General features: G+C 38.7%; 1 protein-coding gene across 3 annotated transcripts in view; it reads right to left on the bottom strand.

Annotated features, from left to right (window-relative positions):
* mtus1a (microtubule associated tumor suppressor 1a) overlaps window positions 1-18640 on the bottom strand; it is a 29673-nt gene that overhangs the window by 2986 nt on the left and 8047 nt on the right. For all 3 annotated transcript variants that reach the window (XM_088009773.1, XM_015008867.2, XM_088009772.1), the window contains exons 4-10: window positions 18070-18243; window positions 16946-17038; window positions 14500-14607; window positions 9049-9245; window positions 3715-3781; window positions 353-567; window positions 154-259 (exon numbers count right to left, since the gene is read on the bottom strand). In XM_088009773.1, the coding sequence (XP_087865899.1) occupies window positions 154-259; window positions 353-567; window positions 3715-3781; window positions 9049-9245; window positions 14500-14607; window positions 16946-17038; window positions 18070-18243 (960 nt within the window). The remainder of the gene's footprint in view (window positions 1-153; window positions 260-352; window positions 568-3714; window positions 3782-9048; window positions 9246-14499; window positions 14608-16945; window positions 17039-18069; window positions 18244-18640) is intronic.

Below are 18640 nucleotides of genomic sequence, written 5' to 3'. Positions count from 1 at the left end.
GGATTCTAGGTATGCAAGTTATCAATTAGTGAGTTAAGTTAAAGTTGATCAATCTTAATCGACTAACGATTAACTGACAAGCAGCCATTTTGACAAGACCATCTTGTCATAAAAGGTTAGATTGTTCATAATATGCCTATGCTTTTCTCTCACCTTCCAAAGACAATTCATACTGTTGCCTAACAGACTGCAGCTGCTCTGCGTGGCGGCTCTCTAGTTGCACCTTCATGGCTTCCTGATTGGCTTTCAGCTCTTCCATCTAAAAAAAAGGCAGTTAAATATGTTCAAAATGAGGAACTAATTGTTGCTTTTAAGCTAAGTTGAAAACCAAAAGGCAAAACCTTAGAGCTACCTGCTGCTGCATGAGAGCCTTGTACTTGTTTGCTTCCTCCTGATAGTTGAGGTGAACATGGTCCCATTCAGCCCTGTGGACAGCCTGCAGCTTCTGCTCCAGGTCAGCCAGCTCCTGCTGGTGCTCTTCCTGCAGCCTCCGTGTCGCGTCCTGCAGAGCGGCGCGCAACTCTTCCTTTTCCCTCTCCAGGCACTCGGACGAGTGGACAGAACAAGCTGTTGGCAAAAAACAAAATAAAATGACAGAATGTAGTGATCAATAAAAAAAAAAACAAGAAAAAAAGAAAAAAAAGGCTGAAGGGGACGGATTACTTTAGTAACTCGCTGAGCACGTAACCCAATATTCCCACTGAGGAATTTTGGTTTAGTGAACTGTGTGACATCAGACGGTCTCCAAAAAGGAATGGAAAAACTGACTTTTCAGAGGGAGGTGGCACTTGTTCTCAGCCAACTACAGCTTAGTTATTTATAGGCAGAGAGAAATATAAAAACAAGCAACTAAATCACTCGGTGTAGTTCAACGGTGGTGACTCGACTGCAACCGAGGCCTTTTATGTGTTAGCTGTGTTGTTCCATGATTTAACACACTCACCATTTCCCTCCTAGAAGGAGTGTTGTTCATGACGTGGAGAGTTTGCTTCTGATTTTGGGTGTGAGGCGACTACATCAGTAGTTTAAGCAGCTATGGATAAACAGCTGTCATTTTAAACCATCAGGGTCAAGTTAAATATGGACTGTTAAAATACAGCCATGGAGAAGCTGACATGTGTTCAGTGAAGGACGTGAAATCAAGCTGAAAATAGATCTGCTCAGTTTGAGATATAATCTGCATGCAGTTGCGTATGAAACCTTACAAAGAGCTTTGTGACATTTAATTCAAAACAAGCAAAAAGACTGATTTATATTGTAGTCCTTGATGAATACTGAAATAATCAGACCCAACTTGCATACAAAATACACTGCATTTGTTTTTGTATTGTAAGTTTTCCATGAATTATTATAATCATAAAAACGCAGGTGGGGAATCTGTTCTTGTTGGAGTCACGCTGGGGAAAAGGCCTTGGCTATTTGCTGGATTTTCAACAGAGCAGAGCTGGCCTTCCAATTCCAACACCCTCGCCTCCAAAGCTGCAAAAATAATACATTTATTACATGTAGCATTACCACCAAAGGAGACAGAATAGCAGCTAAACATCTGACAGATAGAGCAAGAGCGAGGAGGAGACCCAGACAGATTCAGAGGCAGCAGCAGAGGCAGGAGCGCTAATGCTACGCTATCGCTAGGCTAACTGAGCCGACAAGCCCTCATCACGGTGAAACAACCGTGCGAAACGCAAAGATTTTCCAAGATGTGTAGCAAGAAAAAATATGTGCTTTAACGTGATTATGTATATTGCTAAATTCCCCAATTTAACAAAATTAGATCAAATCTATTTTCACAGCAGCTCACTTGTTTGGGCCTGTTGACCGTCTTAAAATATGACAGATTATGACCCATGAAAAGGCAAAAATAACTACATTCAGTGTTTTGCTGGTAGATATTTTAATAAAATTGAAACATCCTCATGATGGGCTGGCAATATCCCACGTTACCCCGAACCATTTCATACCCTGTAAAGATACAAAACAACCAGATGTGCTAAGCATTGTGATATATCACATGACAAGCAATGTCACTGGTCTGCTGGGATCTTATAAACAACGTGGCAGACATTAATTTCCTGGATGGAGAAAAAAGTGTTTCCTGACTTGAGTGGGTTGACTTGATTCAGGCACAGAATTAAGTCCTGTGTCTCAGTGTGTGAATGATGTGAACTCAATGACAGATGAAAATGAAGGATAAATGTGGTTAAAGATGGAGGAAGGACGCTGTGCTGCAGAAGAGTTACCGCAGAAGAAAAGTGAACAGATCATTTGTCTGAAGGAAAACCAAAACATTACACTTTATGAAAGCCAGTTTTTACGAGAAAAGATTACAAAACATAAACATTTTAAACGCCTCTGTGTTCACAAGATAATGTTTTATTTCTCTGCTGTCTTTGAAAGAAGAAAGGCTGGGGAAACACTCAGCCTTAGTTTTGTTGTTGCAGCCAAGTTAATGTTCTATTTAATTAATTTTTTTTAAAGTAAGAAAAAGAACAACCAGGTGGACTAAATGACAAAACCTTTTTTCATATTTTTTGGGACAAAAAAAATGGAGAATATATAAAGTGAAAGCGGAAATGATCATTAGTAATTTCATTAATGACTGTAGGTTAACCTGTTGTGTGTAAAGCTCAACAACAGGAAAGAAGAAACGAGCCGATGAGGGAAAATCAGTTGATTATAGGCCTTTAAAGCCATCTAGATCTCACAGGATGTATTTATATAATCTACGTTCAAAGCTGGAAGCAAAAGATGACCCACAGTGACTTCAGACCTTTTGTGTTTCTGCCCCCCAAACAAAACAAATTACAAAACCCACAAAGCCAGAAAACGTTTCACTAAAAAACCCCAAACAGGCCTGTTGAAGGTCAGCGTGGGTCGCCCAGCCAGTCTGAACAGAAGATTGTGTTAGAGTACAAATATAACAACATTCAGCGTATAAGAGCAGTCATGTGGGAGTCCCGAGGCGGCCGCAGAGGGGGAGGAGCTAAAAGGCCTCCAAAGCCCTGGGGGGGGGCCAAATAAATACTGGTGTGAGATGAAGCACATGTGCATGTGCAAGGCTAGTCGCCGTGACAACACTTAAACGTGACTAGCCTCCACTGTTACAGTGAGCGGTGGTAAACGTCTAACCTAACAAGTCTAGCTAAACTGGATCCTGATATACAGTAAAACAGTTTAAAATACCAGACAACTCTTCAGTGGGAAATAAATTAGATGTAATCAAGTCTGTCGCATTCAAGGATTAATCGCACGATAAATTCAAAGGAGCGTGATCATTTCCATTCTGATGATTAGTACATTTTGAAGAGCAACTATGTTTACAGAGGCATTTTATTTATGGTTTCAATTATGCGTGTAACTTATTTTTGTTTTATTTATTGTTTCTGGTTGTTTTGCTTCAGATATTTAAAACGTCTTCCACTGTTCTTTGCACAATTGAAGTTATTGGTCAAACTATACTAAAACTATATTGGCCATGATCGATATATTACTTGAAAATTGTCTGAGTACCAATATTATTGTTCATCACAGAAATTTCTGGGACAATTTGTCATCCAGCAAACTTTATGGTGACAGCTGTGATTACCATTGTAAAATTAGGAGCTAAATTAGATTTATCCAACGCTTTAATGGCAACACAGTCTTAAGCAGGCATATCAGCAGGGGATAAAAAGAGACAAGTTCAAGTGATACTGCTGCTGTGGTGCAACTTACCCAGCTCTCCTTTAAGGCTGACCAGTTCCTGAGACAGCTCCCTGCACTGCGTGGTGGCATCGTCACACTGCAAAGGAAAAACAGTTACTTCTGTCAGTGTTACTGCACTGATTAGGGGGAGGAGGAACAAACTCCAGCATTAATATTACAAATACAGACAGGAATCTCATGAGCCCAGGTTGTCTAGAATGTTCTAGTTATGGATCAGAACCAAACAAAACATAAACAAGACAGAAGAGACGTTCTGTGGTGACTGATATGGAGTCACATTCGACTCATATTTCCAGTTTCATAGACTCCTCATGTCAGCCAAACTTCCTTAGCCTTTCTGAGTCAGGGCTGCAGCTGCAGGTTTGAGCTCCAGCGCTTCTGCTACGGTTCGAACTGATGCAGAAACAACCCACAAACTATTCAATTCCCTCCTCTTTTACTGTGTTGATTTACATCCGCAACCCGACGCTCTGCACATCACGTTATGCAGCCCACGTAATTTAAAGACGGCCGGAGCTGCGCAGGACAAAACGGCACCAAAAAGAGTTCAGTTTACATCAGCAATGCGATCCCCTCTGATCTGCATCCGTTTCCCGCTGCGGAGAACAAGAATGAAGAAGCCAGTTACCCTCTCTGCAGCGCAGCGAGCACTAAGACAAGCTTTGCTGCCAGCGCAGCCCATGATCCAGCCTCAGCCCGAGGCTCTGGGTGCTGGAGTCCCCCTCTGGTTGCTATGGAGACCCGGTAATCCAGGACTAACAGCGGTCCGGGTGGACGTACCACCTCCACACGCATGCCCTCCCAGACTGAGCTCACCACATCTGAGGCAGGACTGAAAAAGCCGCTTCAGAGGTAGTAGAGAGAAGTGGCTTCTCTACCGTATTTCATGTAAAAAAAAAAAAAAAAAAAAAAAAAAAGAAGAAGAAGAGGGGCGGGCTACAGAGAGTGCTTTAGGACAACCCCCACAGCAGAGAGGCCACTTCGATACGAGGAGGAGAACCGAGAGGGAGCAGAGAGCTGGCCGATGGGATCGGACCCGTACGGCGCAGTGACACCACCCTGGTCATAAACAGCCAAGTGCTGCTTGGCTTGCCCTCCCCCAGCCACAGGCTGGAAGCTGATTTCATCCAGTGACCTATCAATTTACCATCCTGTCCATGAGCAACACCGCTTACAGTCAACGTGCAATCAATGAGAAAAAGAAGAACAGATTACTATGCTCGCTAAGGCGATCGATACTTAAAGGTTAAAAAAGTCAGACGTTGGTTTTCAGTCTTTGGTTTTCTTTCCGTTTAGCTTTTATTAAAACAAGTTTTATGGCCCATTTCCATCAGTTTGGTTGTTCATGATCCTGCCAGTTTAATAGGATGCTGGAGAAAGAAGATATTTTCTCCAGCAGAAGTGTTCCCAGAGGTATGTGCAATGTTACTCTCCACCAAGAGTATCATGTTTATATGAAGATGATACTCTTGGCAGAGAGTAACATGACAGTATGGACCGAGGTAAGAGGTCAGGTTTCCAGTTTTCTGGAATTATTGGGAAATTGCAACAGATAAATGAGGCTGGAATATAAATCACTTTGTAAATCAGCTACAAATTTATGCATGTCAACTTTTTTTAATAAAAAATAATAAATAATAAATGCACCGATTTCCCCTCAAATCATTTTCATGTATTTTTAGTTTGTGCAGATGCAGAAAAATGCTAAAATAAATCCTAATTTTATTTCTAGTGCATAATGTGAAGGGAAATAAAAATAATCCTCTCTGATTAAAGTATTTTATAAGCATAATCTGAAAAGTGTGGCATGCATTTGAGTGATTACTTTGCAGAACCACCGTTAGCTGCAGACATTTTGGGGATATGCTTATTCTAGCTTTACACATCTAGAAACCAAACGGTAAATGTTGATATTTGTTAAGTTATGTCATATAATGAACCTCAGAGGAAACTGAAGAGTAAAATTTACATGTAAATAAGTTTTCATTTAACTTTTTTTCTTTTACCAGGTAAGTTGATTGACAACAAATTCCCATTTTCAATAATGACTTGTTCAGGACCACAATATGACAAAATATTATGGTCACAGAACAGAACAAAAAAACAAAAATACAACCTTACTCATTCATACTGACTAAACATGTCAATATGATTTATCGTACATATGATAAGTCAACAGTTTTTAAAAGCAGGTACTTTGATCATCTGGTCTTTATTGAGCTGATAATGGTCGATGTTGAAGTTAGCATCCAGAGCTGAAATGGGCCTCATTTACTAAACCTCTGATTGATGAAAGTAATTTCTTGCACCTGATTTATTTTAGGGTGTTGCATTGAGCGCGGCAAAATACAAATGCACTCCGCACATTTCAGATTTGTACAAGTAAAAGGAATTTAAGAACACATTATATGCATCTCTCTTTACACTTCAATTGTGCACCGTTGTTCTGCTGTATGAAACAAAATCTCAATACATTTTTAGCAAATATAATCTGACAAAATTACAAAAAGCTTAACGTTTTGAAGCCGTAGTTTACCAGTTAAGAAGTCAGGCTTTGCAAAGCCTCAGCTGAAGCAGAAATGTGAAAGCAGGCAGCCTGGGGGAACCAGAAGCAACACTTCACCCTGTCCAAACAGGTGATAAGAAGCAGCAGCAGCAGGGCACAGTCTCTTAGTGCTTGGCAGCAGTTCATAACCATATCAAGTCAACAACTGGGACGTTCTCACGCCGCGATGGCAGACGCCTGCCTCCTATTATTGGCATGATGAGTGGCCACCAGATTCCATTCTTCACTATGCGATTATGGAGATCATTAAAAAAAGTACACACACATAATGCTCCTTAATATATGTTATAACTGTTGTGAGTGACAGATGTTGGTGTTTAACAGGTGTGAAGTAGAAAATAAAGCGGTTTATTATGCAATAATGAGTGGAGTCAATGGGAGGAGGCTGGGACAGCTGCTTTATCTGCCAGAGGAACAAGTGGGTGTTTTAAGATTTGGTAATGCATTTGGTTTCACAACCAAGCTGCCCAAAACACAAGGACATGAGTCAAACATCAGTGAGTAAAGATCACGCTCTGTGCCTGAGACACAGCTGCCACATTTCAGAGGCCGCCACGGACATTAAACGGATCCAGCTCAAAATCTGTTCCACCGTGACAACAGGCAGCGGAGAGAACGTCACAGAGAGCCGTGCTGCTGCCGTTCCTAAAAAACCCTCCCTGAATATTTAAAATAATTCATAGGGTTTAACAAAAACTGTTCCAAACACTGAGTTTTATCCGATTAGGACACAAATCACATGAACTCTGAATCAACTTACAGTCGCAAGAAATGTCTCTGGCGTAAAAGTCAGCAGAGGAAACGAAGCACAAAGGCGACTTCGTGTAACAAACACGTTTTCTAAAAGGATTTTTTTAAAAACAGGGAACTAGACTGAACCAGAGGAACAATAAAAATCAACAGCCACTGTTGCCCCTGGCAACATCCATCCGATGAATAATGTGGGATAACGCTATTCAAGAACACAGTGAACATACCATACAGAGCTAGTGTCTTCATAAAGGAGCAGCAGCTACACTGCTATACTATAAACATCAGCCATTCTGAGCAGTGGCGCAACTACACATTATTCAGGTGGATGCGAAAACATAAGGAAGGAGCGTGAGGCGCGCTGAAGTGTATGGGAAAACATAATCGGTGCGTCGCCCTCTCCAGACGGGGTTTTGGCGCCCCCTCTGGTGCTGCGCCCCTATGCGTTGCATATGCTGCACACCCACTTTTTGCTCCTCTGATTCTGAGACAAGAATCAACCCATAAGAGGTGTCTGAAATATGAGCTTCTGTTATTGCTTTGTATAGTTTCCAAAGAAAGAGAAACACTTGGCATCTTGGTGGAGTACATGAATAATTTACATATGAATTCATTAAAAATACAGAAGCTCGGAGGTCTCTCCTTCTACAGTATCATCATTCAGACTCGTATCACAACAGAGTGCAGGGATCGTAAAAAAGTAGGAGATGCACTGATTTATCAGCTGGTGAGGAAACACTCTGAGCTGGTTGATGCTCAGAACAAAGGGTATCCAGTGACAAGATCAATGAGTAAAGAAGTCTTAAAGTTAGAAATTTCAGTCCCAGAGAGGGCCATTTTAAAGGAAATGTTAGTTTTCATAACATGTCTGCGTTCTGGTCATTTCCATCCTTTGCAGTTCTGAACTTTACAGAGATAGGTGTTTTGTATCCGACTTCTTCAGGTATTAAAAGCAGTTGGCTTGAAGTAAAGATTCATGAGAAGCTAAGCAAACTAATGACTAATATGAGATTGTAAAGAGATTTTAAAATGTCAGCGTTTGAATCATTTTGTCTGTTTTAAACGAGTAAATCCTTGTTTTATACACCGCTTTTTAAAAACACGACAGGACGTCATCTTTGGTGAGTCATTTGATGTAAAGGGAATCTTTTGTCTCAAAAGCCTGGCAGAGACGAACAAACTAAATTTGTCTTTGATTGCTCCAGAGTTGACTGACAAAAAAGCAGACATTTACAAGGCTGGACGATATCGAGCCATGTCTGCTTTTCATTTGGTGCACTGCACAACCACAAAAATCTTACCAATTATTTTTGGTCTAGTTTCTAACTTTTCAGCAACATATAGGAATTTATTCCAAGTAATTAATTCCTTAATATTGATGAAAAAGTACTAGATCCACTTGAAGATTTTTTTCCACTTATAAGTGATATAATCTGATAAGTTAAACTGGAACTTTTCCCCTCGATATTATGGAATTATTGACTTAAAACAAATTTCTGCATCTTGCTGAAAAGTTACTTGTGAGTGAGTTTTGTCTTGGTAAGATTTTGTATTTTTGCAGTGTAGCCTTATGCCAACAAAATAGAAATAGAAATGTGACGTTTTATTGCATCAGTAATCAATAACATACAAAGAAAAAGAAAAGTATATTAATTTGGAATCTCTAAATAAATTACAGCTGTACAGTTTACGTATTTTAGCTGATGTGAAACTGAAATACTTTCCTTAAACAATTGACGCTACATTCTGCTTTAGTAATTTAACCTGGCAGAAAAGTATCTGTTGTTGAGACCAAACAGGACAGCACTGCTTGGTTTTGTGTCAATTAAAAAAAAATACCAATACATTTTTGTTATATTATCAACTTACAGAGCTGGATATCAATATAATGCAATACAAGTAATTACATTACTAAATATTAAGTCTCATAACTGGCATCAGGAATGTAAGATGTAACCTAGTCTTTGAAAAAAGACTCTTCTAGTGTAGAAAAGCTTAATTATCCTCTAGAATTAAAAAATTCTCACCTGAGCCAAATTTTGCTGCAGAACAATGGCAAGGGCCTGGAACCTACAGTTGCTGTCTGTCAGGAGTTCTTTGAGCCGATGGATTATCTGCTCTTTCGTCTCGTCCTGTGCTGCAGTTGGAGACGGAGAGCCCTTTGCTTGTTGGGAAGGCTGCTGTTGATGCTGCCTGGAGACGGTCTTGGCTTTGTTCTTGTCCACTGTAAAAAAAAAAAATAATAATAAAAATATGAGTTGTTGGGACAACATTAATCTTTAGCAAACCCCCCTGTGTAGCCCCACACACAGTCACCCAACCAATGAGTGTCTGTCAGGTTTAATGGATTACTGCTATCCAGAAGTGCACTGCCCCATCATTCAGCCTGATGGGTAGCAGTGCTGCCCCTCAAATACAATTAGTTTTCCATATTTTAGTTTAATCCAGGCAACTGTCGCCGAGGGCAACTACTTTTAGAAAGGTTGTGCTAGTGTGAGTTGTAAATACAATCATGACATCTGCCGTCCATTTAAGTGAAGAAGAGGACATTGTTACCAGCACTAGAGCGCCATGGAGTCAGAAGAAAACACTTCCAGCGTACATAAAGCACACGTCTTGAGTCCAGTGAGGGGACAGAATCACAAACCTGTACGAGTCGAGTTGAAGTGAAACAAACTGAGCAGGAAAATATCTGGAACCACCATGATGCTGCATTTAGGGCACATATCTGTTAAAACATTTTTATTTCAGAAATAAAAGCTTGAAGCCACTGATTTATTATTGACGACGATAAACTGATCATGCCTGTAGCTTCCTGCTACTTGCATGATTATATTGATCTCGCCATTAATGTTTTATCTCAAATATAGAATCTCTCTCTCATCACTGCATTCCAGTCTAGTTGGTTTGACATTTTTAACCATATTTTAACAAGCATAACATTGGTAACTTTCTATTTACAAATATGATGGATAGTAACTTCCATTTGTGTGACTGAAAACAGTTGTTTGTAAATGATGTTGGCTTTATTTATTATGTACAGATGTAGGTAGAGTAACCAAAATGTATACTCAAGTAAGAGAAGCACAATTTTAGCATATTTTTATTCAAAAGTAGCTGCTCAAGAAATTACTCGAGTAAAAAGTATTTGGTAAAAACTCAACTCAAGTACTGAGTAACTGATCAAAATATCATCTATTTAATATTTAAAAATGACACAATCAGATGGACCGACACCAAAATTTCCACAAAACATTATGTATTTTACAGTCCAAAATGAAAATAATTTCAGGTAAAGGAAATATTTTTTCCATATCAATTCTTTCCAATAGAAAATTTATGAAACTTCTAACAAAACCTGCAGGCGTGTCTGTCTGGTGAATTTTTGGTTCAAACAAACTTGTTCTTCATTCAGTGGGTAGAGCAGCCAGACATTTTACTAAAGTGTAGAAATACTTCATAATAAAGTTACAAGTAAAAAGTACAGCCTAGTAAAAATACTCCCTATAAGTAACTCTTTTCTAAAAATGTTACTCAAGTAAATAGAACTGAGATAATGTAACTAGTGACTACAGAACTCTGGTTATGTAACATTTATTTGTTTTACACAGTCTGGTTTGTGTGGCTACTGTTCATTCACATGAAAAAACAAACAAATAATGGTCATAAAAATTTTGAATTTATGATAAAGATGCACTTTATGATGCTGTTTACATAACAGCATTGTTGTGAGTTTGACTCTTTTGGGGACTGAGCACATTTTTCCACTGTTGGTTTAATGAGTGTGTAAAAGTAGGATGTTTTGGTAAACTGACTCCTCCACCCAATCTTTCTGGGTTTTCTGCAAAATAAGAAAGCGAGCTGCTGATTTAAGAGTTTTAAATCTTAAAGATCCACTCACTCAGTGGATCTTTCTATTCTGACTCATGAATATAAAACATCTGGCAATTAATTCTTCTGCTCCAATAAAAACACACACTGTGTCTCTAGACTTTAAGGTACCAAGTTTCCATTATATATTAATTCTTTATATCCTTAGATCAAGTTTTTGCATAATAGTTAGACAGCTATATCAAAAATAGGGGGGAAAAAAAACAAAAAACTAAAACACCTCTAATTTCTCCTTGAAGTTACACTGCCCTCTGCTGGATTTTCAGAGTAAATCAGCTTGCAGTAAATCGATTAGTTTCAGCAAGATAATCAGAAGTCCTTTATGGTATCCTGTGCTTACGCTGTATAAATATGAAATGATAAGTAGATCTCTATTAGTCTGTAACATTAAAAGTAACAAAATTATTTCAGATTTAACTAAGAAATTTTGACCCAAAGGAGATTTTTAAGTTTATCATAAATATATTCATGAAGTGAAATTACATGCAGATATAAAAATAAACTGCTTGGGCTTTTATCCAAGACCACAGGTGGACGTTATAAAATGCTGCAGAATTTTAATAATTTAAGCCGTCACCTGTTAAATTATTCAGAAGTGATCTTGAGAAGTAATACAGCTTCAATCCAAGACACGCAAGACTGCCTACTTTTATTTTAGCTTATATAAGTTCTCCATTGTTCACTGGTTTCTTCAAACAAGTGTAATAATAGAAAGATGGGCAACAAATATTTCTGTGTTCACAACGAGTGAGAGGAAGCATCACTGGCTTTGTTCATTTTTTGTTTTCTAGAAAATACAAATCTGAACAATCAAAGTCTCTGTAACCATGGAAACAGACGACTGACCCCATGAGTTTGTCCTTTTAAAAGTCCAGACAGTCGTGATGAAACACGCTGCCCCTTCATTTCAGACATGTCGCATGTCTCCATATTGAAAACGTAGCATCAAGTCAACACACTGACACTGTTCAGAGATATCACATCACAGCACAAGGCATGATGGGTAAGGAGACCCCTCACAATTAGACACTTGTTATGGTGCTTGGTGGCAGCAATTACTGATGCCTATTCTCTGCACAGAAAGGGATTTAAACAGAGGGTCACTGTCTGAGATAAGTACAACTTTACCACCGCGTTATTCTTTTGGTTTAAAATGTTTATTTTACGAATTAAAATTGGAGACACAGATATCAGCATCTTTTTTTGCACTGATATAATGTACTGTAAATATTCTCTACATTTTTGGAAAAAGTTATCCGACTCAGCGGGATCCTTTGGATCGTGAGTCAGATATTTTTATTTCTAACTGCACTGTATTTTCTGTTATAGTATCTTTGTTATTGCTTCTCTCATTGTTTTTAACACTTAAAGAACATTTTTTTCTTTGTTAACATACTCCTGATGCACCTGATTGCTCCCTTTGTGGGTCAATAAAGGCTGATCTAATCTATTTCTAACTTTAAATGTGATATTTTTGTGTTATTAGTTCATGGTTGCAGTCTGCCCTCAGGACTGTTTTGATTATTATGAAAGCAGCAACATATTGATTTACTACTGTGCCATGTTCCCAGAAAAACTGCTGACCGATCACAACAAAGTGACCCGGATCAAAATAACCTTCATGCACAGAGTAAAACAAGAATATTCTGTTTCAGTGAGGAAATAAAGAGACTGTTTGCTCGACAGCTGCATAAAACGGAGCCTTAAAAAATTATGCAAACCAACCAAGAATGTCAATATGCCTTCAAACTGTGTTTGTTTACAGCTGGTAAAACTGCAGTCACATTTAAGAATACTTCTGTGGAGTTGCAGGTTTTGCTGAGCAAGGTAAGTAAATGAACCTTGAACCACTTGCTTGGCCAAACATCAAGAAGTATTACTAAAAATAGCCTGTAGGAACAGTTAACTATACTTGAAAGGAGAGAGAAAAATAGAAATACTACAGCAGTCAAAAACACATACATATACCTGACAGACCTGCTTTGAAAACCACAGGGCTTTTCCTGCATCCTGACAGCAGCTGAATGTTTCGCAGTAAGCCTTTGGCGGTCAGACGCACATGGATGATTGACAGGGGGAGCTTTGGAGACCATAACATGGCTCAAGAACAAATAATTCAGCCAATAATAATATCAAAATCTAAATCGTTGTCCTAATGTAGATGCCTCATCCTTGATGTGCTCACCAGCAGCTTTGGAAGTGTTTTTAGATTACTCTGATCAGGACAGGAAGAGAATAAATAAAAACAACATAAAGAAGTTGAAATAGTTACTCCACAGGGACGGACTTGAAAAAAGTGAGGGCACCCAGTTCAGCATGGCAAACCTTCCAAGTTAGAAAACGAATTCCCAGCTGAGAGCATAAAGGATGACCAGCCGCTGTGGCCCAGGCTCATAGATGTGAGCAAAAAAAAAAAAAAAAAAAGTCCCTTAATTCTGTAAGCTTCAGTTTTTGCCAAAAACGCGAATCTTTAAGAGCTGCATTTCCGAGCATGATGATGGCGGTGCTGAAGCAGAGCCAGGATACGAACAGAGACAGAGAGGAGAGGGCAGGCGGTGTGGGCGGAGCGCTCAGAAGAGCTGCAGTCAGTAACAACTGAATGCAGTTCTCTGGCTACAGAACATTTCCCTCGTTTATTTGCACCAGGAGGAATGGGAGCCGACAGGCTGCTCAGGTTTTGTCAGGTGACTAAAACTAAATGTGAGGAATATCCAAAATGAGCTTAAAAAAAAGCAATAAGGACGCCTCATATTCTTCGCTACCAAAAAACATTCACATGAAGCAGAACATAGAAAAACTGACACAGATTTTCTAGAAATCTTCAATTTGAAAACGTTATAATTTTGCAGAATGAATAGCATGATTTTGTGGTCAAAGTACTTGCAGAGTCAGGTTTTACTATCAGTATGCTTCAGATATCATAAAAACAGCAAAATAAATAAATAAATAATATTTTGTCTTGTTTTTAAATATTTTTAAAAAGATTTAAAAATACAGATTTTTAAAATAATCTGTATTTTTAAAATCATGATATACTGACAGCTTTCCTCTGTTCATATTTATTAAAACAGCAGTTTCAATGCTTTGATTAGCATCTGAGCCAGACTCCAGTCAGGATTTTAAAGTGAACTTTTGGTTCCTTAACTAAGTTTTAAAATAATTTAAATGGCCCAACTTGATTTTTAAATGAGCCAACATTTATCCCTGGATTTTCGTTTAATAAATCAAAAATCAACATGGTCAGAGTTTGACTAAAAAATCTGTTTGCAATATGGCAAATGACAAATAAAAGATGTAATTTCAATAAAAATTGGTAGAAAAAGGACACAAAAAAACATATATTAGCTTGTAGATAAAGTAATGCATCAGGAAATTCAAATAACTGACCACGCTCCCATTATCTTCATCTCCCAAACTAACCAGCCCCAGATGATTGTAAAGGTAAACTCCAAACGTTTTTAGACTTTTCAAGATGGCGTTAGAACCCATATGATCATCGATTCTTGCATCTAGACATTTTAAAGGAGTGTTGAAATAAATCAAGTAAGCGAGGTGGCCATGCTTAAAAGTAACAAAAGGAACCTTACCAGTTCCACAATATGTTTGTTCAACAAGTTTTCCATGGTTTGTCTTTTTCAGTGGAGTGACTGCAGAGCTTGATGATCCTTTGCTTGTGGAAGCTGCAGTCAAGGTCGCTACAAGGAGAAGATTCACATGGGAGAAAAAGCTGAAGTTAATCCAACCCATCATGAAGCAGAATGCTGGTCTCCAACACTGAAAACTGACACTTGTGTGCAGCTATAAAGCTGAACTAACTAGGAAAAACTTCAACAGAGGTAGAAGTGACACAATCAAATCATGATTAAAATGTTTTCATCATGTGCCAATACCATACAATGTTTGATAGAATACAAGATTAGTTTGAAGATGTTAAATTAAAAAAAACAATAATCATTCCTAGAGAGTATGCTAGCCTATTTGTATAAATTGAGACTTTATTTCAAAAGGGATGGTTGAGGATTTTTAAAGTTTGTGTTCTGTTAAGTTTCAATCATTTGATGTCTAACCTGTGGCAGAAAGCTGTCCTAGTATCTTTATTTAGTAAAACTCCAGATTAGTTGGCCCTAGAGGCAGAATCTAACAGCCAGTCTAAGATAAACTATGACAATGGACAATTTCCAGCTTCGAAAACATCTTTTTCGTAACTCCCATTAAACGATCCTTTAAACCGTCTTCAACTTTACATAGAATGGTTATTTACAACGAAGCTGATGATTATCTACTTTAAAAAATGGACTAAATTGGAAGCAGATGAGTCCATGACTGAGGAGGTTTGACAGGAAAGCTGTAGGTCAAAGAAGGGTGGGATGTCCGTTTGGCTGGGGACAGGAGAGGAGGAGGATGAAGTTTTTCCTGAGCCAAATCATTCATGATACTGAGGTTATCTCCATGTGGCTGGCAAAGGGCAATCCAATCTGTAACCTCAAAAACAACTCTGCAGGGCTTCTTCAGCTTCCTGTGATCACTTTCTCACAGTCTTTTTTGCTACAGGTAGCCTCTGACCAAGGCGTTTATATTTCAGAGCAGAAAAAAAAACAAGGTTGTGATCTGATTTCCCCAGAGGAGGAATTGGTTTTGGAGTTATACGAGTCCTTTACATTTGTGTAAAACAAATCCAATGTCTTGCTTTCTCGGGTGGAGCAGCAGAAACTGGTGAAACGCTGGCAGTGTAGAAGAGAGTGAAGCATGATTAAAATCACCAAATAATGCCACAGATGTATTGGAGTGTTGTGTCTGTATCTTAGCAACAACAGAACTGATGACATCTCATGCATTACTGTTAACAGCTGAGGGTGAGATGTAGACAGCTGCCAAAATAACACTGGTAACACTCTTGGTAAATAATATGGAAGAAAACTTAATGCCAAGAGTTCAATGTCTGAACGACACTTCACAGTAACATGTCCTGGATGACACAAGCACTGCTAATCCACCTCCTTTACTTTTCCTGCCATTTCAATCTCTGTCTGCTCAAATGGCTAGGTAGCCTGGCAGGGAGACGTTGGAGTCGGGGATACGATTCTGCTTATACTCTTGCTGAGTCCTTGTCAGGGCTCGAAGCTCATCCAGCTTGTTGGCTAACAAAACCCTGTTGCCCATTATGATTGACAGAAGAGATGTTTGAAGTTCCTCCTTCTCCCTCTCCTCTTTACTCCTGCTCTGCATCCACAACACCTCCTTTTCACGTCCACTGGGATTTCTGGCTTGAGTTGTGGCATTATTTCAGCTTTTGCCATGTTAATCAGCTGCCTTCTGTTATAAGCCATCTTATTGCTAAGGTTACGCATCATAACAAATGAGCAAAGTGTAAGAACTGTTAGTTAAAAAAAAAAAAAAAAAATCTATTCAGCTGCACAGCATCCAAAATCAGAAGAAACGGTTGTTAAAAAGAAAAATATATTCTGTCAGAATCGCATGAATGAAAGTTTAAAAAATGAAAAAACAAAATCTGACTGGGAGTCAGAGAGCTACTCCAACATACTGCCACTCCGAGTGACGCAGTTCTAGAAAAACGGTGTTCGCTTAAACGGCAACATATGTTTTGCTTTTAACATCTCTTTACCTTTCTATCAGACAGTTACACTGACTGGATATGATTTGCAAAGTGTGTTCTTAGCAAAGGTTTCAAACAGGAATGTCACTTGTCACACTGCCTCCTAGGTCTGCTGTTTAAATTATTATCCAGTGCAAATGTGTCAGCATTGAAAAGCTTCATAAAATAGCGTTTACACAAACCACTATGACTTTTCTTTAGTCCGACTTGATCTTAGCCATTCTTGGATAACCCATTAATGCCAGTCTGTGGCACTGAATAACCTATATTTATGCTTAATGTTGACACAGAAAGATTTATCTACTTCAGGAAAGATAGTAACTGCTTAAAACATTTTGACAAAACCTCACTTTAAAAAACCTCAACTATTGCTTTTACAAAATTTGTAAAATATGACCTCAGACCCATAAGATTCCTACCTGATCCATTGTTTCTTGAAGGAGCTGAAATAAGCTTTGCTTTCAGCAAAGAAGATTTAATTGGTGTTGATTTCTGTGCAGCTCTTCCGGAAACTAAAGAACAATTATAGACATGAATGGGTTAAATACAGAGTGGCCATGTAAATTCAGATAAATTTAATATTTCAACTGCAGAACGTAAAACAAGCCAATAATCATGTTGGGATCAATAGAGTATTTTTGAACTGAAAATAAAATTCTATTCTATTAAATCAACAAAAAACAAAATTACGAACAGAATGTTGATCATCGTGACTACCATTTGCCAGGGAAAGAATAAACAAAACATGAAAGTTTTACATACTGTGCAAAATTATAGTTTCTGCTAAACCTGAATGCTACAAGTCTACCTAACGGTAAACAGCAACAGCCACTTGTAATTTGCCGTTACGTCTCCAAAGCTTTCTACCGTTTCCATGAAACGCAGTCAACAAAGGGACGATACAGAGGCGATAGGATCCGATGAGCAGACACGTCAGCAGCGCGAGGTGACAGCTGGATTCTGCATGGTTACGTCCGACTATAGAGGAGTTATGGAAGACGTGAGCTGGGGACTCAGTCCAGGTGCAGCTTCGAAGTCCGTTGTAGCCATCCATAAGTTTTCAGCTCAGAATTTGGAGACTTTGCTTTCTGTCCACCTCAGAGGACATGGGTCTGAATGTGTCTGCTTTTACTCCTCCAGGCTACGTTGTGTGTTAAGTAGAGTGGAACAGCGGGCGTTGCCATGACAACACAAGGTGGGGTTCCCCAGTTTGAAGTACGGGTTCTCCCAGCCAATCACAGTGGGCTGCAGTCTATTGAATATTCTGGGTGAGAGAACCAGTTCATAACAGACGTCCTCATGCTTTATACTACTGGCCTTAAGACTAGTTTATTTAAAACATCTTTTAGAAAGAGAAACAAGAAAGAAAAAATAAATAAATTCATATGAAGGCCTGAAATTGGTCAACACCTCCCTCCTGTTCCAGCTGTATAATCAGTGGGTAAAAAAGAAAATTGTGGTCTTCACACTAAAAACTGATTTTACACATTTGTGTATTAGCCTGCAGTAGCTGTCCTTATTTCTGCAAATCAATAAGCCTCACCTGGTGTATTCTTAGAATCCTGACCCATAACCGAGATCTTCTTTGGGGGTCTAACAGGAACCACGGGACGGCCCACGAGTGAGGAGCGACCGAGAGTTTGAGGAGGCTTGGGTGCATTTTGATGGAGCTTAATGCCTGTGGATGTCTCCTCTGTTCCCACGGCTTTGTGACTGCCTGGTATGCAATTGAGAAAATGGAAAAAAAACAACAAAAAACACACAAAATGACAAAAATTTTCAACAAAAAAAGCAAAACCACTGTACTTTGCTCTTGATTGTAAATAAAATACCAGAAACTCTCCAGCTAAAATTAATACATTTACAACCACCAAATGTCACGGTTTTCTAAAGTGGTGTAACCGCTTAAGCCCATATCAGAACATGCTCAACATCACCATCTGATGGTGAGACCATGCTACAGCAGCCTGCTTCATTCAACATTATGATATATGTAGTTGGCTGCCAAACTAACAGGTGTATCTCAATAAATTACAGAATTAATTTTGAATGAATAATAATGAATTAATTAATTTTAGTAACTAATTTCAAAAAGTGACACTCAATATATATAT

This window comes from Poecilia mexicana, unplaced genomic scaffold (genome assembly GCF_051168715.1).
Source record: "Poecilia mexicana isolate PSO_F unplaced genomic scaffold, ASM5116871v1 scaffold_10, whole genome shotgun sequence".
NCBI lineage: Eukaryota > Metazoa > Chordata > Actinopteri > Cyprinodontiformes > Poeciliidae > Poecilia > Poecilia mexicana.
Note: the sequence above shows the minus strand (reverse complement) of the source record. Positions and strands in the feature narration are given on the sequence as shown.